This window comes from Vidua chalybeata, chromosome Z, assembly GCF_026979565.1.
Source record: "Vidua chalybeata isolate OUT-0048 chromosome Z, bVidCha1 merged haplotype, whole genome shotgun sequence".
Lineage (NCBI taxonomy): Eukaryota > Metazoa > Chordata > Aves > Passeriformes > Viduidae > Vidua > Vidua chalybeata.
Window position 1 is genome coordinate 2,356,198 of NC_071570.1, and position 25,176 is coordinate 2,381,373.

Genomic DNA, 25,176 nt, shown 5'->3' on the forward strand with positions numbered 1-25,176 from the left:
CTAGGCCTATGTCAATAGACATAATTTAATATTTATTAAATAACAGACATTAAAATAATAATGACAGAAATAATAGACATAAAAATAATAATGATCAAGTAAGCAACTTCATAGCAAAATTTAAATATTTTGCTGTTGTTCTTATTACCAAAATATAGGTGTATCACTGTGGTATGTTAGGATGGGCAGGCAAAATTAATATTTCATTATCAAAACTGGTTAGAATATATATATATATATATATATATATATATATATATATACACATTAGGTTTCTAATTTAGATTTTTCTAAGCTTTAATATGTCTCTTGTCAATGTAGTATATATAACTATATTCATTATGTCTCTTTGTTGCCTTTGTCCCAGACTGGAAATGAAACTTGAGATTATTTTAGTAAGGAGATAATATAAAAGAGGATCTTTAGTGAAGGTCCTCAGGAACGGCTATGGAAAGATGTCCACAAAAGCTCACTTCCCCCCCTCCCCCACCCCACGGGGTGAGTACATTTTTATAGGTTTTAGGAAATTAGCATAATTGATAAAAGGCACCAATTAGGAGGACAAGTGGTGATGCAATTCCCCCCCCAGGGTCAAGCCCCTTCTCTGCAGTCCCCCCTTCAGCACTAGTTGTACTTTCCCCATGAAAATGTGTCTTGAAGGGTTGTTCTCAGCCTTAGCTCCCAGGAAGAACCAAGATAGCACAGAGCCTTGTACCTCCCGGGGCTCGGAGCTCTGGAATTTGTTTTGTCTTTCTGCTTAGGGAAAGACCATGGAAAAGTACTGGGAAAACTAGCTGCTAATACAATAAGTGACAGAGTTACAAATATATGTGTGAACACCACAGAGAGCACATAAAAGGAAAAAGGGCAAAACCCAAGCAGCATCACCCTGACAGAAGATTATGTCCCACCCAAACTCTGTTTTGTCAAACAGCTGCATAGAAAATGCAGATACAATGCAGGCACGTAACTTGTTTATTTCCAATAAGCAGAATCAGAGAACCAGGATAGTTGGGTTGGAAGGGACTTTGAAGATCGTCCAGTTCCAGAGCCCTGCCTCAGACAGCGACACCTTCCAACAAGACCAGGTTTCTCCAAGCCCTGTGTAACCTGAGTATCCAGCTTAGAATATTTTGTCCTACAGCCAGAGCACACATATTTTTTGTCAAGAGCATGATTAAGGGTGTCTTTCAGCCTCCCTGTTTTGACAGCTCTAGACCTCACACAAGAGGGTTGTAGGCACTGACAAACACTTAAATATTTTTGCCATTCACTCATAATGTTACCTTAAAAAGAACATGACTGTGGGATACCAGTGATGATGGAGAAGCTTAAGGTTGACCTCATAAAACTCTTTCCTTTAAACACAGTACACACAAAACAAATCTACTTTCCACCCAGTCACCCCAGCCCCATCCCTGCCTGCAGTTCACACTCTGCAGTCTATTAGCAGCTGGTTAAGCAGCACAGGAGGGGTTTGATGAGGTATAGTGCTGATAAAAGCAATTGTTGCAATCCTGGGAGTAGCTGTAGAGTGGTTTTGTTTGTTATTTTCGTCTTTTTTTTTTTTTTTTTTTTTTTTTTTTTTTTTTAACCGCAGTGTTTGTGGAAGGCTGGGAGGGTTTGTTTGGATGTTCAGATGTCTTTCCGTCGTTAACACAGCTGTGGGAACAGGCAGTGCTTATATAGACGTACTGTGCATAGCACTAGAAAGATTACTAGAAAAGGTTGAAACCAGATGGGGTTTTTTTTTTCCCTAACAAGCCTCAATTTAGGGGGCAGGTTGCTTAGCACCTACAGGCTCGTTCTTCACCCTAATTAGAGCCTACTGGGGAAGACAAAAACCCCAGCAACTAATTCAGTGATTTTCTGGGAGACAGGAGTATGCACTGGCTGCCTTGAGGAAGGTCTCCTCCTCCAATGGCTGATGCTGGGCCGAGTTCTAATACTGCAAATTCAGAAAATGCCCAAGGAAAGAGCCTGGGAACTGGTTCAGAAGATGCAGCAGCAGGTTTAGTGAGAAGGAAGAGGAGAAGAAGAAAGGGGTTTTGGAGATGGAAGTCCAAGAAGAGGCAGAAGTTTCAGATCCCAGAAGAATTTCTGACATTTGAGGTAGGTTTCTTAAAATTTTGGTGGAAAGAGAAATATTAGAAATGTTAAAATTTAGCAAAGATTAGTTGGTAGCTGTGGAGTATAAGCCTGGAGTTAATGTGTTTGTGAGAAGTTATGATAAAACAGCAGGATTTTGAAGGCCTAGAGCAAGAAGATTAATTAAAAGGCAGATTAATTCTAGTTACTGGAAAAACAGAAGAGGGAGATTTGAAAGAAATTTTGTGTGTGGAGATAATGGGAGAGAAAATGGCCTATGCCCTACAAGAAATTGAGGAGGACCAAAAGTCCTTTTTTCTTTTGGAGGATAGGGCCCCAGAGATGTGTAGCAGAAAGGTTGTGAGGGAAAGATGGAGGAACACTTCAGTAAAATATTATGGAAAGCTACTACGTAAACTCTTGTTATCTTATGTATGTGAGATACATAAAAATAGCATTTCCTCTTATCCTTGCAGATACTGGGGATAAGATGAATGGAAATGTTGAAAGATACGGTTATGAAGTGAGAGGTGAGCTGTACACTAGAAAAGAACTGCCTGGCTCTGATGTGAGCTTGAACACTGATGTCCTTCCTGGTGTGTTTGAAGGAAGGAACACTTGAGGGTTTGTTAAAAGAACAAAAGAAGGCTTTGGTCTGGTCATGCTTTAATGATCTAAGAGAGTCTAACCTGCAGCTTGCCCCTTTAGTTTGGTATTGAATTGGAGGGGAAAATAAGCATTTGACGGACTTAGGAGTTGAACTCATGCAGTGGTGTGGCAGATGGCATGTTTTATTAGCCTGTCAGTTCTTGGTTTTGACTAACAGAAGGGGTTTGAAATTAATGAAGTCCTTATGTTTAAATCTAAAGGGGTGTCCTAAGACCAAACACAAAAGCTGTTAGCGCAGAGGACTAGGTATTTGTGCCTGCAGAGTGGAAAACTTTGGCACATTTAAGGTTTATCTTGGAGTAAATAGTAAATGAAAAGGAAAGCCTGTCTCAGCAAGCTGTTGCAAAATTGCAACTAATGATGTTAGTTGAGTTCCTTGGTGTCCAGGTCTTATAGGAGCAATAAGTGCCCCTAGGTAGTGTGTATGGCAGGGATCAGTATCCTGTAGAAAAGGTCAGCTACTTGTTCCCAAAATTGCCTGCCAGCATCCCTCCTTGCAGAGCCTGCTGCTGACGTGACCTGTCCCTTGGCCCGTAAGTTGCTGTTGTAGTTGCTGCTCTGGGTGTGTCAATTGTGCAAAACGAGCTGCCTTTTGGTTAATATCAGCAAATACGTTTTGCATTTCAGCCGTCTTTTCCAGCGTCTCTTTATCTTCTTGTTTGGGTTGTGCTGGCTGTTTGCCTGTCTGTTGGATGAGTCTTTCCTATTTTTTATTGCAATAAATCGGTTGTTTGGTTTTACAGCCAAGTTGCTGATGAAACGGAATATTGTGAGTAGGTAATTATTGTGACTAGGTAATGATCTCTGGCTGCTTTTGAAAACAATATTCTCGGCTGCACCTCGATGTTTATTTTCTGTAAATGTCTCAACATTTACATTCCTTACAGCAGGAAACCCATTATCCAGTTTTTGAAGCTTACTGCTGGTGACATTTTCCCTTCATTTTTTATTAATAAAACGTGCTGCATCATCATTATAACACAAATTATGAGTCCTCTTGACTGGGTGGATAAACTGGGCTGTAAAATCACAAGCTTTCTATTTAATCCACTTCAATTGCAAACTGGAATATATTCTATTTATTTTATTCTATGATTTGCTAGTTTGGTTGGTTTTCTTTTTTATTTTCGTTTGGTTGGTTTTTAATAGAAAATTTTAGTTAAAGACCGGAGTGTTAATTCTAGAGGGGAAGAAACATGGCAGGTGTGTCCAGATCTGGGCTCCTCGGTACAGGAAAGACAAGGAGCTAATGCAGAACGTCCAGTAGAAGCACAAGGATTATGAGGGGTCTAGAGCATCCCTTGTGATGAGAGATTGCAAGAGCTGGGTAGGATTAGCCTTGAGGAGACTGAGAGGGGATCTCATTAATGCAGATAAAGGTCTCAAAGGCAGGTATCTAGAGAATGGTGTTGGATTCTTTCAGCGGTGTCCAGCAACCGAATGAGGAGCAATGGCCAAAACTGAAATACAAGAAGTTTCACTTCAGCATGAGGAAGAACTTCGTTATGTTGAAGGTGGCACAACTCTGGTAGAAGAGTTCCAGGGAGGTCCGGGAGTGCCCCTCTGTGAGACATTTGAAACCCACCTGGAGCTCCTGTGTTGACACTGCCTTGTCAGGGGCTTGGTCTAGGTGATCTCCAGAGATACCTTTATTTTGTGATTCTGTGATCCCTCTGGGATCTTTTCCAGGGCCACCTGAATTCTTCGCACCCTGCAGCTGCTGCAGGAGCACCGTGTAATTGGGGCCGGTACCTACGGGCACATGTGTATGCACCTGGACTAGCTTTCCCTCACAGTTCCCAGTCTGTACCACTGCGGGTGTGTCCCGGTGGCTCCCGGTGTGTCCGTCCCACTCCAGCCCCGCTTCCCCCGAGGGTTCCCGGTGTGTCCGTCCCACTCCAGCCCGGCTTCCCCCGAGGGTTCCCGGTATGTCCGTCCCACTCCAGCCCCGCTTCCCCCCAGGGTTCCCGGTGTGTCCGTCCCACTCCAGCCCCGCTTCCCCCCAGGGTTCCCGGTGTGTCCGTCCCACTCCAGCCCCGCTTCCCCCCAGGGTTCCCGGTGTGTCCGTCCCACTCCAGCCCGGCTTCCCCCCAGGGTTCCCGGTGTGTCCGTCCCACTCCAGCCCCGCTTCCCCCCAGGGTTCCCGGTGTGTCCGTCCCACTCCAGCCCCGCTTCCCCCCAGGGTTCCCGGTGTGTCCGTCCCACTCCAGCCCGGCTTCCCCCGAGGGTTCCCGGTATGTCCGTCCCACTCCAGCCCCGCTTCCCCCCAGGGTTCCCGGTGTGTCCGTCCCACTCCAGCCCGGCTTCCCCCCAGGGTTCCCGGTGTGTCCGTCCCACTCCAGCCCGGCTTCCCCCGAGGGTTCCCGGTGTGTCCGTCCCACTCTAGCCCGGCTTCCCCCCAGGGTTCCCGGTGTGTCCGTCCCACTCCAGCCCGGCTTCCCCCGAGGGTTCCCGGTATGTCCGTCCCACTCCAGCCCCGCTTCCCCCCAGGGTTCCCGGTGTGTCCGTCCCACTCCAGCCCGGTTTCCCCTGAGGTCCCCTCGCCCCTCCCTGCCGCCCTTCCCGCCGGACCGCCCTCCCCGTCACGTGCCGGGAGCGCGCTCCGGGTGCACGATGATGGTGGCGGCGGCGCCCGGCGGCGGCGGGTAGAAAATGGCGGATTTCGAGGAGCTGCGGGTGAGGAGGAAGGAGGGAGAGCGGTGGCGGCGGGGGCAAGATGTCGGTGCTGGGGGGGAGGTCCGCGCCATCCCCGGGGTGACAGGGAGGGAAGGAGCGGGCCCGCCTCGACTACCCGGGGGTCGGCGGGGTCTGCCTGGGGAGACCTTCCCTGTCAGTGCCCAGTTCCCCGTCCCCGCCGCGCGGCTTGTGCTGCCGCCGCCGCCGCCGCCGGGGAGGTTCTTCGCTCTCCTCCCGACATTTTAAAAGCCGTCTCGGCGCTGCCGAGCGGCCCCCCCGGGCTCGAACGGCTCCTGCTGGGCCCCGCGCTCCGTGCGGCTAAAGGGAGGGCGGTGAATAACCACCGGGCTGTTAAAAATGCTGATAGTTGTGAAATCTTTGGAAATCCGTGGACCGCTTCCCTAGCATGAAACCCAGTGCCGGTTTTCAGACTTGTTTTATCTTCGGTTCATTATCTTTCATATTGTCGCGGTGGACTCTCTGTAGCAGATTTGTCTGTGTGGGTGTGTGCGTGCGTGTCCTTTCATTTTGTTAAGGTGTGTACACAAAGAACCGACTGCATAGTTAGTGCTTTCTCTCCTATTTCCTGAACAATCCGCTGTTACCTTTGTGTGGAAGGAGGAGGTTGTCTTTCAGCAGCGTCCACGCTGCAAAAGTGGAATTCTTCGTGAGAATTCTGCGTGCAGGCCGCTCCCCCCCGACCTGGACTTTGTCACAGGAGGGATAAAAGCCGGTTAAATAGGAGCTGCTATGAGTTGGGCTTTAGTGGGGAGGAAGAGCAGGTGCTGGTGTGACAAATGGGAAATATGCTGCAATGGCCACAGAATTTCCCTTGCTCAGGCTTCTTCCAGCACTAACACTGGTAGTGCAGCTGAGGAGCTCACTTATAAAAATATAGTGGAAAGAACTGTGTTTCTTTGTCTGAGGACAACAGTGCTCTGCCTCAGTTTTAGGTTTAGGAATTGTTGGCTTATTTTTTTGTGCGTGAGCCTTACGTTGTCGGGGTTTTTTTCACCCTTTAGATGTGTTTACACATTTTCTTGCTCGGTATCCTCACCAATTCTCAGCCCTCATTCCAAGGTGTTTCAAAGGGTTTGGCTAAAGCCCCGATGTAAACTTTGTGCCAGTGGTGACTCTTCTTTTGTCTCTTCCTCTCCAGTCTTGAGGTGAAGTTGTGATCTGTCTCTCCCGAAGCACGTCAGCGCTTTTTGAGATATCCATAATTATTGATAGTTTCCCTCAGGGCATTAGGTTCCTGAATACCTCTAAAACAAGAAACTGAGGTGCATAGATAGATGTAATGCAGGAAGTATGGAGGGAAAAGGAAACTGTGTTTCAGGCCGAATGCAGGGCTGCCCTTCCATCATTCAAGAGGTACCACTGGTTTAAAAAAAAAAAAAGTCTGAAGGTATATCTTTTGATATTCCCATTCATCTTATTTGTAAACTGGAGTGCTTTTGAGATGAATCTGTTAGCCTGGAGCTTCTTTAAATGTTCAGTATCCGTCTGATAATAATTCATGGCCTGTTGTTGGAAAGCTCAGGGTAATTTTTGGAAGAGAATGTCATTGTCTGCCTCATGTCTGCAAGGCCATGGCTGAATTTTTCCTGTTTTCTTTTCACATTTGAGGATGCATTTGAATGTCTCTGCTTGAATACCAGGTACTTGATTTTGAGGCTGAATTTTTTTTTCAGACTACCAAATCTTCCTGCTTTTGACTAAAAACGAGAGAGATTCCCCCACGCCCCGTAGATTTTGTGAATTGACCTTTAGGTGTGATCTGAAATGGCTGCTTTATAGATTAACCTACTGAATGTTTTTATGGCAGTATTGTTTGCTGCTCTCTTGTTGATTGCAGTTTCCTGTAGTATGTCATCTCTAGCTGTTTTATAAAAGACCACTTGGGCCATTTTGAGAGTGGAATTTAGTGTAGTAATTTGTTAAGGACTGTCTAAAGGCAAGAGATCAAAGTTCTCTCTTAAACACTGTTTCTTGAGGGAAGCAAGCAGGTGCAGCTTTTTTTTTCTTTTTTTTTTTTTCAGGGCAAAGGAGCATTTTAATATTTGTTAGGACTATCCCTGACATCTTCTGGATCTTCACAGTAAAAGTTCTGTGGAGTTTGAACTCAAGGGTTGTAACTGACAGGCTGTAGTGAAAGGAGCCAGACTTCAAGAAACCTGCTGTTACATCAGGCCTTTTGGAAATCTTCAGTTCTGTTAAAGTATTTGCTACTTCTCAAGATATTGGTGAAAATGTCCGGTCTAAGGCTTACTCTTCTAGACGATGTGATTAAGATTTTATTGATTTCTGTAGATTACTGGTTTCTGGAGTATTAGGGAGTGGCTGAGAATACGTGGGGAGCACAACAGTGTCTAGTTACTGTCGGAACCCAAGGTGTCCCTCAGACACTCTTGGATGTTCTGGGCCCAGGGCAGAAGCCTCTGAGGCCCTGGCAGGCGGCCAGGGACCCCTGTGGTCTTGAGCTTGACCCATGGAACAATTTACCAACCTTGCAGGAAGAACAAGAAATCACAAAAGTTTAGATATTATAATAGAAGTAGTCACAAAGTGAAAGGTAGGATTTTTGAGTGCTGTACAGGGGGGTTTTAGGCCTTGTACAGGGGGGTCTAAGGTTTGTACATGGGGGTCAGAGGTTCTAAGATGGAGGGATCTGGGCGTGCCCTGCCCTCCTTCTTTCTTCTTCCTATTCTCCATGTTCTTGGTGGTGTTGGCACTCACAGATTGGTTTAGAGTAGAAAGTCACTGTTCAACATAGGTAGTAGGCATTGGGAAAAAACTATAAACACCTAATACGTAATGTGTGATATAAAAGATGGCACCAGCCCCTCGGGGAGGGGAGACGGGGACAGCCAGAGACGGGGACAGCCAGAGACGGGGACAGACAGAGTCAGGGACAATGTCAGGGAGTCTGTGTGCCTTGAGATAATATGCAATAAACTGCCTTGAGACCGGATGACTGAAGACTGCTGAGTCTTTCTTTGAAGGCACGGGTTGGAGGAGAGACTTTACCACCATCCGGAGTCACCCAAATCCAGGGAAGACTCCGGCAAGTTACAGTTAGTTTTGAGATACCATTTCCAGGACTGCTGTTCACAGATGTGTTTTTAAACCTGGCTCATACCTTTATCCATAATCCCCTCTCCAGAGCAGCTCAGTAAATGATGAAGGAATTACTCAGGCACAGGCGGATGTGGAATAGAATCATCAGTCTGGTGTGGAGGCCAGAGATGACGAGTAGACACATTTTTGAACAGAATTGGCCCAGAAGTGGGGAACTACAGCTCCTCCTGAGAGCCATCTGTGAGGCAACAATTCCAGCTCCCAACAGATTCTGAACTCACCAAGATTTACTTGAAGCTTGTTGAATCTCAACAAAATGCTGCAGATAAGAGGATCAGTTACATATTATTATTTCATATTCTTGGGTCCCCTGTGTTTCTGCTGGCGTCCTGACTCTAAAATGGAAACAAATACTGTGGAGTGCATGCAGTCTTTGAAACAGATCTCTAGTTTAGGTGACAGCATCAGTCTCAATAGTTCGTGTTTAGTCACGTTTTGAAGTAAAGACACTAATTTGTTAGTGTCATCTTTACTAATTTGTTAGTGTCATTTACTAAAGACACGCTTTAGTAAAGACACTAATTTGTTAGTGTCATCTTTGTGGGGGAAAAAAGAAGGCTCTTTATATGCAAATGGCTCTGCCTGTGCCAAAACTAATCTGTGACGCTTGAGATCAGTTTCATAGCCATTGTGGAAAAGAACTTACTTGGTTGAGAAGAGATGGAGGTGTGCTAACATATCCTTTCTGGTGGGAGAGATTGCACAAAATTTACTGGAAAATCATGTTTATAAATGCTGGAAGTAGGTCCTACTTCTACTTTTTGCTCTTGCACACCTAATCGTGAAGTCACACGATTCAAATGGGAGGAGAAATGTTGTTTGGATGCCATATTAAAATGCAGAAGTTGAACTCTCATTATTTTATACATTGGATCTCTTGTTAATACCAGACTTGGTGCCTTTTCCACTTCACTTGCTTTATTTTTCCAGTCTGGAAGAACAATGTAAGTGACCGCCTCACATTTACCAGGTGAAGCAGTGCTTAGTGTTAAATTGCTAACAAGAAAATGCTGAGAGCTGTTTTCGTGTGTCCTCCTCAAGGTCATTGACAAACACTTTTATTTTATCTGTGTTAGTATAATTTTATTGTCTATGCTGACCAGTTTTTGTTTTTGATGCAGAAATCAAATTCAACATCATGATCTGAGTTAAACTTAAGATGGTGAACAGAGTAGATACGAGAAGTTGCTGTTGGTGCTGTCATGATCCTTAGGCTGCAGTTAAATGTATTAAATAACATAAGTGTTAAGTGTATTAAATAACATAAATGCTGATAAAATACTCCTAATAGCCTATGATAATGTGCTGTTACCTTGTATCTGCACGAAATTCCTGTGTGCTCCATAGGTTCGCAGTCACTATTCTAGATCATTGAGGTTTACTGAGACACCTCAAAAGTTTGTTTATGTAAAGTCATTAACAATTAACTGATTGTGCTGAGATACAGTGTTTGGGAGAGGAAGGAGATAATGAGCTTTTAGGTACTCTAAAAAAGAAGCTGCAATGAAACGGCCAAGCTTTGTTTTGAATGTCTTAAATATTTGTGTTTGTTTAACTTAGGATTTTTGTTACTAAGTGCATGCAACTTTGGAGCTGATTCCTAATTAAGAAGCCAGGCTAGAGTCTGTGCAGAGGAAAATCTCCATAATAGTAAGGATCTGGTGGTTATGATTTGCATTGACTATGGTTTTCTTTAAAGCTGCTTTTGCTGTCCTGTACTACTGACACAGATTTCAATAATGGCATCTTCATTTTTCCATGTGACTTGCATTTCCTTATCTATGGTTATATCAGTTTGAGAAAACATTTCCATTCAGCAGAGAGAGGTCTTCAACCATCCTAGGACACAGGTTGTTTTTCCTTACCATCACTACCCATTTCTAGCCTGCTGTAAGTCAGCATGGACACAAATCTGCTGCAAAAGATGTCACAAATGTACTGCTTTGCTGAATGTCCATGAAAGGGCTTAAAGTCAGGAGTGAGGATTTGTGGAACCTGTCCTTGGTGTGTCCCTTCTGTACAGAGCGTTCGGACACTTTGGGGATTATCTGGAAGCCAGTGGGGCTGAAGCAGAGCTCTTAGGGCCAGGCTGACTTCTGAGTAGGCTGGATTGCTTCTGCAGTGCAAGTGTCCAGTTGGCCACTCAAGCAGTGCTTGCCTTAAAGCCACAGTTGCTGCTGCTTATTGTAGGGCATATATCAAGAATTGAACAAATTTAACAGGCATTTTCAGTTACCTTCCACTGAAAAAACAAATACATATATATATAAAGAGATGTAGAGTGACTATTAGTAATGCAGGGAAGTGTGAAGAATCACACAGTTCTTGTTTGGAGAGATGTTTGATCCCTTACTTTGCTTTGAAACATGCCTGCCCCTTAATTTCAGTGGCATGTCAGCATTTCCTGGGCTCCTTAACATCATCATGCCAGGGAAATTAATGCCATTCCAGATACACCTACGGCTTAATGCTTTAGAACAGTGTTTCTGCTCATGAATCATGGTTGCTGAAGTTTAACTCTAGGAAACAAAAAAGCCCATGAAGCTTATAACCTTTAAGTATGAATTTCAGGGGGAAAAATATTTCTGGAATATAAAAGTGCTTGAATTATCCAGTCTGATTTCCTTAGAGTTCTGTCAAACTGCTTTGTGTTCATGGAGTAACGTTGAAACTAAAATGGCTTTGGTTTTTTGTTAAAAAAGCTTTTTCTATTGGGCTGTGCAGATGTAAAGAACTTTTCTTAAGTGAAAATGTCATCTACATTACACAACTTGAATGTCTAATTGTAACTGAGTGATGTGAAAAGCATATTAATAATGAGTCTGCAGTCTTCTGCAATATGCTGGAAAACCAAAAGAAAGGAACTTGGTAAAGGTTTGTTGGAAGCAGTGTCTGCCTTGCATTATGATTATAAATGTTCTCAGACCTACACCCCCATAAAAGTTTATTGATGATAATGAATGTCCACTCTGCATTTGTAAATGGAGTAGGAAGATAAGTACAGAATCATAGGTTTGGTTTGGATGAGACCTTAATGCTTCACTGCCATGGGCAGGACATCTTCCATTATCCCAGGCTGCTCCAAGCCCATCCAAGGCCCAAGCTTGGCCTTGGACACTTCAGGGATCCAGGAGCAGCCACAAGTGCTCTGGGCACCCTGTGCCAGGGCCTGCCAGAGGGCCAGCAGTGCCTCCACAGTATCCCATCCATCCCTGCCCTCTGGCAGTCGAAGCCATTCCCTGTGTCCTGTCCCTCCATACCTTGTCCCAAGTCCCTCCCCAGCTCTGCTGCAGCCCCTTTAGGCACTGGCAGGTGTGTTTTCTTATACGTGTTTGTTGTTGCTTTAAAGGAAAAGTAGAAACAGGTTTAGAGGGAAAGTGTTGTAAAAGCTATTGTTTAGATACTTCTGTAAACCTTGCTTTTTGCAAGTTTTCTTTCTAAAGCCTGTGTAAGATTTTTACATTGGTGGACAAAACAGTGTGTATTTTTCATACTTTCAAACATTTTTCATGTGGGTATTAATTTAAAATTTTGATGACTATGGTATTGAAGCCAGGCTATGTCTTCTAGTAAAATGAAATCCATCTTTTAACAAAGTGCTAGTTTGTGAATTTTTTTTTGTATGAAATGTTAGCTATGTTGAGGCGTGACTGACTGCACATTTCACCTTGATTAACTTGCAGGAATGCACAGAAGGCAGCAGGCAGGGTAGTAGACAGTATTTTGCAATACATGCTGTTTCCATAATTTCTGTGTAAAGGATTATTTTACTCATTTGCATTGTGATTACGGAATCCAGCATCATGCTTACTGCCTGCATCTGAAATAAAGGAACTGGCATTGCAATCAAGCTTATGCAGTTATCTACAGAAGCATGCAACATGAAGTTTTCTGTAAATTCTTGAATACTAGTATTATCTTTTCACACGGTTTCTCTTTTATGTCATAACTATAAAGCTGTTACATTATTCCAAGCCATCTTTTGTGAATGTGGAAACACTTTATTTTCATCACTCTGAGTGCAAGAATAAGTAGAAGGGGAATGCCAGGTAGAAACTAACATTCTCCATCTTGTTTTGTTGTTGAGGGAAGTTGCTGGGATGAAATTAAGGTGACATCTGCTGTTGGCCTCTTCAGAAGTTTGGGTGAGCCACTCAGTGGCTCACATGACTTTTTGCTAGCTGCTGTGTCCATGGTGCATTTATAGACAGGGTGTTGGGGGAATACCTGTGTGAAGGCTGCTGTGTTATCTCTGCTCAGAACAGCTTCTTGATAGAAGAGTCACTGGATCCAGATAGGCTGTCTGGAAATGCTGAAAATCAGGGGCTGAAATGCAATAACCTTGTCTCATCAGTGATGAGGAAAGGGTGTGCCAGATGAGGTTTCTGCTATAGTGTTTTAGATGGTCATTTTGATTTGCATAAATAATGTGGCCCTTGAGAATGCAGGTCCTGGCTACTTACTCCTGCTGTGTTTTAATGGCACAAGAAATAGCCATTGACTTGGACTTGAGACAGCATGTGCCCGGACATGGGTCAGCATGTGCCCAGGTGCATAAGGTGCCCATGGCGTTCCAACCAGGGTGTGACACAGTCCCAGGGCAGTGCCCGTCCCTTGTGCTGGCACTGCTGAGGCACCTCAGCAGTGGTGGGGACAGCTCTGTCCTGGGGGCAGCTCTGGGCCCTCAGGACAAGAGAGATATTAAGGGCTGGAGCATGTCCAGGGCAGGGAACAGAGCTGGGGAAGGGGTTGGAGTCCCAGGAGCAGCTGAGGGACTGGAGTTGGGGGGTGGGGGTTGGATTCTGCTCTCAGGTAGCAAGGGATAGGACAAGATGAAATGGCTTCAAGATGTTCTAGAGGAGGTCTAGATTTGACACTGGGAAAAAAAATTATTGACCAAGGCTGTTGTCCCACCCTGCACCAGTTGCTCGGGGCAGTGGAGGAGTCCCACCCTTGGGAGAGATTTGAAAGTCACGTGGATGTGGCATTTAGGGACATGGGTTAGTGGTGGCCTTGGCAGTGCTGGAGCAATGGTTGGTCTTCATTATCCTGGAGGTCTTTTCTAACCTAAATGATTCTGTGATTTTAAGTTCAGTTTTGATCTGAAATAATTCACTGGTCTTACTTGCCAAAACAATTTTCACAATATTAAAAAGAGAATAGGGAAACAAGCCAGGGACACAGGGAGGATTTTGACTTTTATTGGTGACTGACTCAATGTTTGGGCAAAAATTGTGTTAAAACTTCAGCTGAGATCAGATCTGTGTCAGAACACAAGTGTTAACTCTGTGTAGTAAGGACTTGGAAGGTAAAGTCAAAATACTGTGTTTTGAGTTGTGTCCCTTTTGAAATCAATGCCAAAAGCTTTAGTAAGAGTCCAGATGCACTTCTGAACTGTTTTTAAAAATACATATGATCCCAGATGTCCGCTGTTTCATACCTTCTGTTATCACCTTCATCTCCAGTCCTTGAGTGTGGAGTTGTCATGGTGCAGCAGCACAGATTGAAGACTGGTGTTCTTTCGCCTTTAAAAACTTTACCTCCTTGCTATAGTGAAAGTGTCTCCCAGAAATAGGAAAGAAGTTGGTTAGAAGTATTCTGGACAACTTTATACCTCTGGAATGGAGGTATAAATTGCTCACAAAAATGTGAGATGATGCATCTGTGCAAAGTTAATTGTTAATAGTAATGGGGCACAAGATTGTGTCCTTTTGTATCATGGCCTTTTTCTTTTTTTTTTCTGTTTTCAGAAACAGTGGGAGTCTAATTTTTTTAACTTCACAGTTCAGTCCTCAGACTTCCAAAACTAACCTGATAACCAAGTAAATAGTATTATTTGATTTGAAGATACCTTTGTGACACTTGATACCAGAATATGATCTGAAAAAGAGAGGGCGTTCTTCTTTGACATTTGAAGAATCAGTTATGTTGTTTGTGTATCATACTGTATGCCACAGCATACAGTAAATAATGTAGCTTTTAAGAACTGTCCTCCTTGCTGTGCATATCTTTCAGCAGTGAAATGTGGTACGCCTATCAGTGTCCAAAATAAAAGGAGTTTCACAGTAAACTATCCAGAAATTAAGATATAAAATAAAGAAGTGCTTAAAGCGTGTTCGAAGACAGGTGATAATACTGATTCACTTGATTTTTTTGGTTTGGTATTTTGTTCCACAAAGTGCGACAGATTCTTTGTGGTACAGCTTGTGCTTGTGCTGTGAATTTAAGATTTTGTTGTTACTATTGTTTGAGTGTGGAAACAAATCTTTCATGGGCAAACTCAACCTGCATCCTGGACGCTTTGTTTCTTCATTTTAAACTAACTGTTTGTGTTCTGTGAAGGTGTGGGCAGTACCCATAACCAAGTAACAAGTTGTCAGATTAGATGATGAAAGATGCCGCACCATACTCCTTGAAAAGGCCTCCTTGGGGTGCTGTTGGCTCACCTGTGCTTTTCTCTCTTTCCTTTTTAGAATATGGTATCAAGTTTTCGTGTTTCTGAACTGCAAGTGCTGCTGGGGTTTGCTGGACGTAATAAAAGTGGGCGCAAACATGACCTCCTGATGAGGGCACTGCACTTACTGAAGAGCGGCTGCAGCCCAGCAGTTCAGATCAAAATCCGAGAACTCTATAGGCGTCGGTACCCAAGGACGATTGAGGGACTGTCGGATTTATCGGCTATAAAACCTGCGGCGTTCAACTTGGACAGCAGCTCCTCTCCAGTCGAGCCTGACTTGGCTGTCGCGGGCATTCACCCACTCCCTTCCACTTCAGTCACGCCTCAGTCTCCATCCTCGCCTGTCAGTTCTGTGCTCCTCCAGGACACTAAGCCCCACTTTGAGATGCAGCAGCCATCCCCTCCGATTCCGCCTGTTCATCCTGATGTTCAGCTGAAAAGCTTACCTTTCTATGATGTGCTCGACGTGCTCATTAAACCCACGAGTCTAGGTAAGTGTTTAATACCTCTGCAGCTTGCTGAAGTCATTAAATAAGCTTTGCTTCTGACAATACTGAGCCCAGACTTCAGTGGGTTTTTGCAGCTGGGACAAGTGGAATCTCCTTTCCTTTTATATCTTTACCTTTTCCTTTTCTTTACCATTTTCCCCAAAAGTGCAAAACCACACTTCAGAAAATAGAGTTTTCTGTTACAAAAGTAATATGATTAAAGATTTCTCTCTTTTGAATATTAAGAAGAAGAGTAGGGTTATTGTTAGAAGGTACCTACTATGATCTTCCAACTGTGAACCAAAGTTAGAGAATAATAGTTAAGGGCATTGTCCAAATTCCTCTTAAACACAGACAGCTGACAGCATTGACTGCTTTTCCGTGAGCCTTGTTCTGGTGTTTGGCCACCCTCTTGGTAACAAAATGTTTCCTAATACCTAGTCTGAACCTCCACTTTTTGGCTGAAAGATTTGGACCTGAAGTTTCTGCCTAGTGCAAATGAGGAACAGTTTTGTCAGAAATAATAGAAAGTATAGAAATAATAGAAAAGGGATTTCAGAGTCAGTAATTCACAAGTTGCAGGGTAAAAAGAACATGTTCATTGGTTTGCTACTTTACCCTTATCTCACTTGGAAAAATTGTGCAGGCTCTGAGATCTGGCACTGAAATAGATACTTTGTGCTGTGACGTTCAGTGTTGTGCTCAGAGTAGTGAAGTTTCTCAGCCTAAAAGTTGTGTGTTTTAATATGGAGTGGACATTGTCTTCCAGATAACCTGAAACCTGGTTTATCTTGCCAAGTGCCTCAGTATTGAACGTTTTTAATTATTTGGAGCTACATCTTCTGTCTTGAAATCCAGTCTGGCTTACCTTACATGGCAAAAAATGTTCCCTATTTAGTAATATGTTTATAAAATAGTTTGCATCCTCTTAAGCATTTCTTAACTGATCATGAAGTCTTTTAGGCTGTGACTCGTAACTCAATGAGGGATGACTGATTATCTGCAATCCTCCAGTACCTAAAGCAGAAAACTTTACCAACAAACAGTAATTTCACTTCTCTCTGTGCTCTCATTTGTTTTTGTACATTTGAGAGTTAAGTATTTAAATAACAGCTAAGTCAGAGAGCTAGGAGTATAGTCCACCTCATTGCTTCATGCTTGAGAAGGGATGAGTGTGGTATTCCTTTGCACTAATTTGAGAGCACAAGTGTAAGTGTGGGGTTTGGTTTTAACCCACACCAAATTAAGTAATAAAATACTTCCACTGTCTTTTTTTACACGTGTTCAAGTATTCTTAAATATCAGATGTGCTCTGTGGTGTGTGTGTGTGTGCATACATGCACACTGTATCTGCTTGGAATTGCTTGAGGAACTTGGTGCGTGTTTGCTCCACCTGGGTTCCATTTCATGTTTGCCTCCTTTTTGTGTGTTTTTTGTTTTTTTGTTTTTTTGTTTTTTTCTGGGTATAGAAGCCATCTCCCCTGAATGTCACAGTGCACTAGACAGTCCAACTCTTCCAAATTTTCTTGGTTTAGTTGTGCCATTTTTGCGTTTGTCCTCCCTGCTGCTTATTTTAAATAGGACATGCATAATCTGCCTTCATTTCAGGTCAAAACTTATAACTTCTCTTCAATTTTAAAGGAAGTAGGAAAGTGACATGTGCCTACTGTGGACTTTAAATATTAAAATATTGCCAATTCCTGTCACTGACAGACAAGTTATATTCTGGTGTGAACATTGTATTTATTTATTTTTCTGTCAGATGCCACTAGAGGGTAACTCTCGACATGAAGTCTAGCTGGCTTTTCTGGCGTGAGGGATTGTGGTCCCTCCCTTCCTCCCCAAAGATTTTGTTACCTGTAGCTGTTTGTGAATTTTCCAGCTGTCCATTAATAACTTCTGGTGCACATGTTCTTCCTTTGGTACCTTACTGTAGTTGTTGGTATCTCAGTGGTATTCCTTCTGTCAGATATCCAGTGAAATATTTTGTTGTGTATTTGTTCAAACCTTCCTCCTTTGGGAGAAAGGATTTTAACACAGTTTGCCAAGCTGCTTTAGTACTGAAGTGTAATGTGTTGTTAAACCATCTGAATGTAGTTTAATGAAAGATTCGTTCCACTGCTTTTTTTGTTAACAGTTACATGCAGTTCAGCCACCATTCGAGTGACTTAATGCCTTGTTCCAGGTGTAAACTGCAGATCCTGTTTAAATCAATGGCTTTAATCACCATAGTTCAACCTCTTTTGTGTCTTTTTTTCTTCTTCTAGTACAGAGCAGTATTCAGAGGTTCCAGGAGAAGTTTTTCATCTTTGCTTTAACACCTCAGCAGGTCAGAGAAATCTGTATTTCCAGGTAAGAAGTGAGAGTGTGGTATAGTGTAGGTAAATTTCTTCAGAATTTCAGGAGAAAGTGTGAGCTTTTCGTTCACCATATGCATCACTTTGCAGATGCAGAGTGATAATCCTCACTGAAGTTACTCTTGAGTTTATATCTGTTCTGTTTCCTTCAGGAACAACTGTACACAAAATTTGTGTGCATTTTGTGAAAGTCGTACCCTGTTAAAGAATTAACGATTACTCAGTTCCAAATAATTGTCACTGTGCAGAGAGGTGCAAAGCTTCCCTACATTTCTCCTGGCTGCAGGAATGGAAGCCTGCTTTTCTGTTTTTTCCCAGGGTTGATGTTGTAAACTATGAAAATTCACAGGTGGTTTTTCATCCCTGGCAGCATCCTACTTTAATGTTGCTATGAACTTTTGGTGGAGGATGCTAATCCTGAATCCATGTGTAACTTGGGAGTAGTTAAACAGAAATGTCAGTTGCAAGGGGTTCATAGCTCAATAAAACAAAACCAAGAGCAAAGTTTACTGATGCTGGGGCAGGTGTGTCAGTTGTTTATCCGTATGGCTGCAATATGAGTCTTGCTAAATGGGTACTTCTCTTTTTCTTTCTCTTTGTCACAGGGACTTTTTGCCTGGAGGCAGGAGAGATTACACAGTCCAAGTTCAGCTAAGGTACGTTTTCTGCAGTGTTCTCTGAAAACTTAATTGGCTGATGGATGTTCGTGGGGACACTTGAAAATAATGCTTTCTCTTTCTATGGATACAGGCTATGCTTAGCAGAGACAAGCTGCCCTCAAGAGGATAATTATCCTAATAGTTTGTGCATTAAAGTAAATGGGAAGCTGTTCCCATTGCCAGTAAGTATGTATATATGTATTTGTGGCTTCTTGGTGACTTGTGGAGTGTGTATGTGTTTTTCTGTAGTGTTAGCTTGCCAAAACAGTCAAGCTGTTTGTTATCACTCAGATTTCTCTAGTGTTAGGTATGGAGTTTGTACATTTGCTGTGTGAGATAGCCATTATTGCTGTTAATCATATTACAGCCACTACACGAACTAAATGGGATTAAGCCCCCTACAGCAAACCTCTTCTTTTGCTGTTAAGGTAACTAAATAATTCAAAAACAATCTGCTGTCTGCACGGAGAATCCTCCTCACAGGTGCTCAGACTAAGTTTATTTGAGGGTGGTAGCCCTTGCTGTGTGGGCTGCCTGTCTTTGTGAGAGGCTTGAGTTCCTTCTTGTTCTGAGGGAATGGGATCAGCATCTTGTGTGCCACTTTGCACTGCTCTGCATCTGTCTGTTTAGAGCACCATTGTTGTGGGGATGAAGAACAGACATGTTTTAGGGTTCCTAGCACATTGCAAATACTGTAACAGAACACTTGGCAGTCACACTTCAGGAGTGTCTGATGTTGCAAAAATCAGTACATAGTCACAGGGTGATCTGGAGGCTTTCTCATTCTCAAAATGTCTTTTGAATGGGTTTCTCTCTTTTTTCTTCCAATAGAACAGAGAGAAACTCTTGCGCAACCCATTCAGAAATACTTCTTGCAGCTATAAAGTATGGTAAAAGTCATGGAACAGAGGGTTTTTTCAGTAGTGGGTTTGGAAAGATACCGTGTGGAGAGAGAAGGTGTGAAACCTCTTTTTCAGATTGTTTTTAACCACCTTGGTGTGTCAGACATACTGTCCTGTAGCTTCCCTCCTCCCATATGCAACTGTGACTGCTTTTTTTTTTTGCCTCTACTCAGTTTAAATAAGACTCCTTAGATTCTCTTCCTCCTACTTCAGTCTTCGGGTTATAAAAGGTTTCTTTCTCATGTTTTCTGGTCAGTGTTTTCTGCAAGTGCTGGTTACATTCTGTGTGATAACTTCGAGGGTTTTCTCTTCTGTAGGTTGTCTTTCAGCAACCAATGAAAAAGAATTCAGTCTGATGTTATCTTTTGGGCATCAGTGTCAGCTGGTTCTCAGTCTCATTAATATAGGTTACACCCTCCTGTGCTCTCCATTTTGTGTGTAAGGTGTCACAGTTGTTGCAGAAACTACTACTAATCTTGGATTATTACTTTGCTTTAGGCTTAAATCCACTAGGTTCTTCCTGCACATGGTAAGATGATTTTTTAATCTGTTCAGCTGAACCTTAGGTGGGATAGTGAATAAATCACTATTGTCTTGGCAACTTCCACCTCCTCATTCACTGTGAGCTGAATGACAAATAGAGTCTCAGTCTGAGTGCTTCTACAGACTTTTTTTTGTTCATTTGGTCTCTCTGTGCATCATCTGGCATTTCCTTTCTGTTGCAGGAAGTGTAAGGTAACTTCTTTGCCTCACAGACCACTGTTTTCCATTGCAGTAGTGTTAGGTAATTAACCAGTGATGCCAGCTTTTATTGCCCACTTGCACAGTTCGTAAGTGAGCTTCTGTCTTTGCCTGGTAGGGCAGTTCATGCCTCTGCAGAAGTCTATAAATTACTCTTGGTCATCTCCTTGCTTGCAGTCCTTACCAGAAGCTTCAGAGAAATGCTGCCTGGGTTGTGCTCATGTTAACATCATGTTTCCTTGTATGCTGCATCTGTGTCACTGGGAAAAGCCAGATAAATGAGCAGTTAGGCTTTCTCCTGATGAATTTCCTTGCTGTGGCAGAGTCTACCTGCCTTGAGTAGTGTGGTTCTTTGAAGAACCATGGAAGACTTCAAGGCCCAAATAATATTGGCAGTTTCTTGCCACTAGAGTTGGCAGCCTGCCTAAACAGTGCCAGGCCATGCTGGTTGTGAGGCAAGCAGAATGCTTCAAAAAGGACAGGAAGGGAAGGTTCCAAATTGTTGTAGGAGTATGAGTGAACCTGTTCTCAAGAATAAGCTCTGTGGAAGAAAAGACTAAAAGATTCACTGAAACAAAGCATGTGCACTGCAGAGTCTGTCTCTGGAAAAAAAAATTGGGAAATGTAAGAGAACTTGCATTCACTCTCTTCTGAAATCATTCTGTGTTTTAAATGTGAAATTGTCATCAGTTCCCATACATCTGCTGCCTCTGTGTTCTGGAATAAAGCCCTTGTGGCGTACTGAGCTAGTGAGTAGAAGAGGCTGTTTTTATTTTTATATATATATAAATAATTTTTAAAAGATTATTATTACTTTTTTTATTTCCAGACTTAGCATCTTTCAAATAACTCCTTTACCAAGCACTAGGTTGTGAATGTGTGTGCATTTCTCTGGCTAAAGAAATACTTACTTTTTTTCTCAGCATGTACTTTCTGGGTGAGTTTTTTGTTTAAAACAACACTGTCTGGAAATGCATCAATACGGTCTGTACAAGAGGCCAAGCTGCATCTTGCTGGCATCCTTCAGGTGCAGGATGAGTTTGAGATGAGTGGCTGCAGGCTGGCTGTGAGCTCAGAGCAGGGATTCTCAGGGTGGCTCTGTCAGACTGGCTTGTTGTCATCGTGACAGATGCAGCGTGAGAGGAATAAGCCACAGGCTTATTGCGTGACGAGGGTGTTGGAACTGGATGATCTTTAAGGTCACTTCCAACCCAAACCGCTCTGATTCCATGATCTCTTAAATACAGCTGGTACTCCATGTGCAGTCCTTCTTCAGGGGCCTTGGCAGAGGACAGGTGACACCTGTTGCTAATGGGGCCAGATGAAGTTGATACGAGGCAAAGTAGTCACTGAGGGGATGTGGAGCTCTTGGAACAAGGTGTAATTGTTTCTTAATCAGTGAAATGTTTTCAGTGTGTGAGACACTGAGTTAAGTCTTCATTACTTGCTCTGTTTGTCACTAAGGCTATGACCTTGTGATGTTTTGCTCTGTTCCAGTAGGGCATGGTGAGAAAGAGGACAGAACTTCCACATGACCTTTTACTCTCACTACACCAGTAGTTTACTGGTGAACTACCAGTACACAAACTGTGTTCTCTTTCACTTTTCCAGTGCTTCTGTAAAACCCTTTTAAAACAGCAAATGCCTAATAACTGTGTTTGACTTTGGTGATCTACTGCGAAAGTCTGATATTTCTCAGAATAAATGCTCTCCAGCCTAGAGAGCCTCTAAGTTTGCCTGCTTCTCATAGATCTGTTTAAAACCAACAAGTATGTGTCAGCAGTTTCAGTGCACTGGGGAGTCTGGGTAACACATCCATTGTCCTTTTTTCCACAGGGATATGCTCCACCACCAAAAAATGGAATTGAACAGAAGCGACCTGGGCGTCCCTTGAATATCACGTCTCTAGTTAGGCTGTCATCAGCAGTGCCAAACCAGATTTCCATCTCTTGGGCTTCTGAAATTGGAAAGGTAACCTGCATGTTATGTAGGATGTGGGAAGTCATCTAAATAACCTATTTGAGCTATTTCCCGCTCCCTTCCTGCCTGATGTGGCTGGCAAGTGTTTTTTGTTAGGTGGCTGAACTTATTATCAGTGCCAGGAAACAAGGTTTGCTCTAGAAGTGTGGAAGTTTTCAGTAACACATGTAGGATTTACATAGAGATGGAAAGGTTTTCTTACAGGGTTCACATTTAAAAGTCTGCTTTTAGAGTTTGCCTGAAATACATGTCAAAAATAAACTCTTTTTGTGGTGTGAATAGTAAATGCCCTTGTAGATTTATTAAGGAAAGAAAAGGAGAGTGCAAGGAATTTTTTACTTCATCCTAGGTTTAAAAAACTGTTGCAGCACCCTTTCAGCTGTTGACAAGTCAAGAACTATTTATTCCTTATCTGTGTTAATTCTGGATGCAGTTATCAAAGTAGTTTTCTCTATGGGGTTTTATTCAAAATCGAATTCTCTGGACTAAAAATACCACAAATTTCAAAGAGACTCCAGTATAAGCTTTTATATTAAAATTTTAAAAAGAGATTGGATTGAAAGGTAATGTTCAAAAAATAAATGAAGGGCAGTGCTGACATCAAAGGATGATTTTCTAGAACAGGGATGGAGACAAAGATCTGAGCCATTGCTTCCCAGTCAAAGCACAGAATCTTAAAATGGCTCCAGTCCTGTGTGTGGTCTTGGCCTCTCATGCTGAGGCCTGCTAGCTTTCCTCCCTGTATGCCAAAATACACTCTGATGGAAGCAGATGACTCGGAATGCTTGGACATCCTCCCCTTGGCCCTGAGAGGTGAAGCAAGTTCTGTGGTTTAGTGCTGGTGCCAGAACCTGCTGCTATTCATCCTCAAAGTGAGACCCTGTGGAACAGCACCCGCTGTCACATAAGGGCTTGTTGGCTTGGACTGGGCTGATACTGGAGGGCTGCTGAGCCAAGGGGGCATAAACCCCTCACTGCTGGGCAGACTTGAGCTTGTAGAATCCTCTCTGTAAGGCAACAGGTGGCCATTCTTTAAGGAAAAAAACAAAAATCTGGGTTTCTTAGTGGTTTCATGTGCAATTAGAATGCTTTATGTGCTGCTCTAGGTAAGAGCTGGTTTTCCTATAGGTGGTAAAGGAGGAGCAGGGCTGTAGGAGTTGTTTGAAGTTCCTGTGTAGTACCCAGGCAGTGCAGGAGCCATAGGAAGATGGCTGGCAGGCAGTGGAAATAAGAGGTCACGGGTTGTTCTTGTTACATGGATGAAACCATTATTATCCTGCAGCACTGGGGCTTGCAGACTTTTCATTAGTGACCTAGAAGAGGGAGTGAACAGCGAACAAAAGAAGCTGACAAGTGGTGTGAGTTAGGGAGGAGTAGAAAATGCTGGGGAATGGGGCCAGGCTCAGTGGAACGGACATGGTGTAACAAGGCTGGGCTTAGAAGTACAGAAAAAGCTAAAGAAAAGGTACAAAGAAACTGGGGCAGCTCTGTACCATCTGAAGCTGTTGTTTATACCATAAAGACCATTCATCTTTTGTCAAGTGATTCTTTGAGCTCCCCACTGACACTGGAAAAAAGGGGAAGATTAAGGAGACAAAATGTAAGAAATTCTTAAAAGACTACATGTATGAAATGTGTCACATATGATCTTTCCAGGAGAAGAGCTCAGATTGTCTCTTGGTTGTGAAATTACCTCTTAGTTCAGTCATAACTGGAGTAGGATAATTAGACCTGGTTGGCCAGAGAATTCTGGCAGAATGTTGGACCTCCACAAAATTGAAGTTGTCTGTCAATGCTCTTAATAATGATTAAGCAAAAAGTCACATTTTTGTTTTTACTGTATGCTACAACTAGTGTAAATAGTCATCTATTGTCATAGTTGAGAGTACAATATGAAATCAATGTTTAATCTTTAATTTTTCTTTTGTAGAATTACTCCATGTCTGTGTATCTGGTTCGCCAGCTCACCTCAGCTATGCTTTTGCAGAGGTTAAAAATGAAAGGTATCAGAAATCCTGATCATTCCAGAGCACTAAGTAAGTAATTAACTTGCCTGTCTGTACTTTTGGAGGGTGGTTAGTGGCTCTTTAAAACTGTAATTGGTAATACATAAGAGATTTGCTATATTTTGAGAATAAAGTCCATGCCCAGGGTTTCACAGGTTCCCCTGGCTGTTGGTGAGGCATCACACTCTTTTTCATTGAGGGTTTTTAGGGAGCATACCCAGAGATCCCATCTGAAATGTGTTTTTGGGAATGCCACAAGCACCCCTTACTATGCTGGGCTGTGAGGTGCAGCTAGATGTCCTGAGTTGTCTTCACCTATACCTCACTCACTCATAATGGTTTATTTATCTCTTGACATGTTGGGTTGAGTTTGCTCTGTGTGGTTTTACTGCATCTGCAGTCAGACAGCATCTGATAATGTGATGCAGGTTGCCCGTTGCTGATAAGTAATGAAACTGTTGTTGTAGATGAAACAGTTTCCTGGATTAATTTCTTTTAGATAGCTGAAAGAAAAGTGTATGTACTGCTGAATCAAGGTTAGCATTTGAAATAATGACCTCTATGGATAACTTCTTTATTTATTTTAATAGTTAAAGAAAAACTAACTGCAGATCCTGATAGTGAGATTGCCACAACCAGTCTGCGGGTCTCTCTGATGTGTCCTGTAAGTATGGCTGGAAATTTCCAGATAACATTGATATTTTCATCTGTAGTGCAGAATTGGGCTGCTTTTCAAAGGTCTTGCTTTAGAAACCTCACTTGTTTTTATATTTTATTATCAAGCTAAGATAAAATAGTGGGGAGAAGCAGCAGTAACCCAGCTGTGGTTTAGGACTGTGGATGCCTCAGCTGTGATGCACTGAGTCAAGCTGCTGCTTGTGTACAGTGAGGCCTGTAGAAGGATTAATCTCCTATATTGACGTGCTGAGGCTAATCAGGCAGGCTGACAGAATAATTAAAGAATGGAATGATAATTAAAACCTCTTTCCTCCTCATCTTGGTGACTTTGCCT

General features: G+C 42.9%; 1 protein-coding gene across 10 annotated transcripts in view; it reads left to right on the forward strand.

Annotated features, from left to right (window-relative positions):
- The window catches only part of PIAS2 (protein inhibitor of activated STAT 2), a 41,920-nt gene that overhangs the window by 7,780 nt on the left and 8,964 nt on the right, over positions 1-25,176 (forward strand). For 7 of the 10 annotated variants that reach the window (XR_008428632.1, XR_008428633.1, XR_008428631.1 and 4 more), the window contains exons 2-9: positions 1,881-2,112; positions 15,048-15,522; positions 17,787-17,871; positions 18,482-18,532; positions 18,627-18,717; positions 22,015-22,149; positions 24,089-24,194; positions 24,755-24,828. Coding sequence is in view for 7 of the 10 variants with exons in the window: in XM_053932126.1 (XP_053788101.1) it covers positions 1,921-2,112; positions 15,048-15,522; positions 17,787-17,871; positions 18,482-18,532; positions 18,627-18,717; positions 22,015-22,149; positions 24,089-24,194; positions 24,755-24,828 (1,209 nt within the window). In the remaining 3 variants the exon portion in view is untranslated. Of the gene's footprint in view, positions 1-1,880; positions 2,113-5,335; positions 5,434-5,946; positions 5,970-15,047; positions 15,523-17,786; positions 17,872-18,481; positions 18,533-18,626; positions 18,718-22,014; positions 22,150-24,088; positions 24,195-24,754; positions 24,829-25,176 lie in introns of those variants that run through there. The other 3 variants (XM_053932131.1, XM_053932132.1, XM_053932133.1) reach the window with 2 other exon arrangements.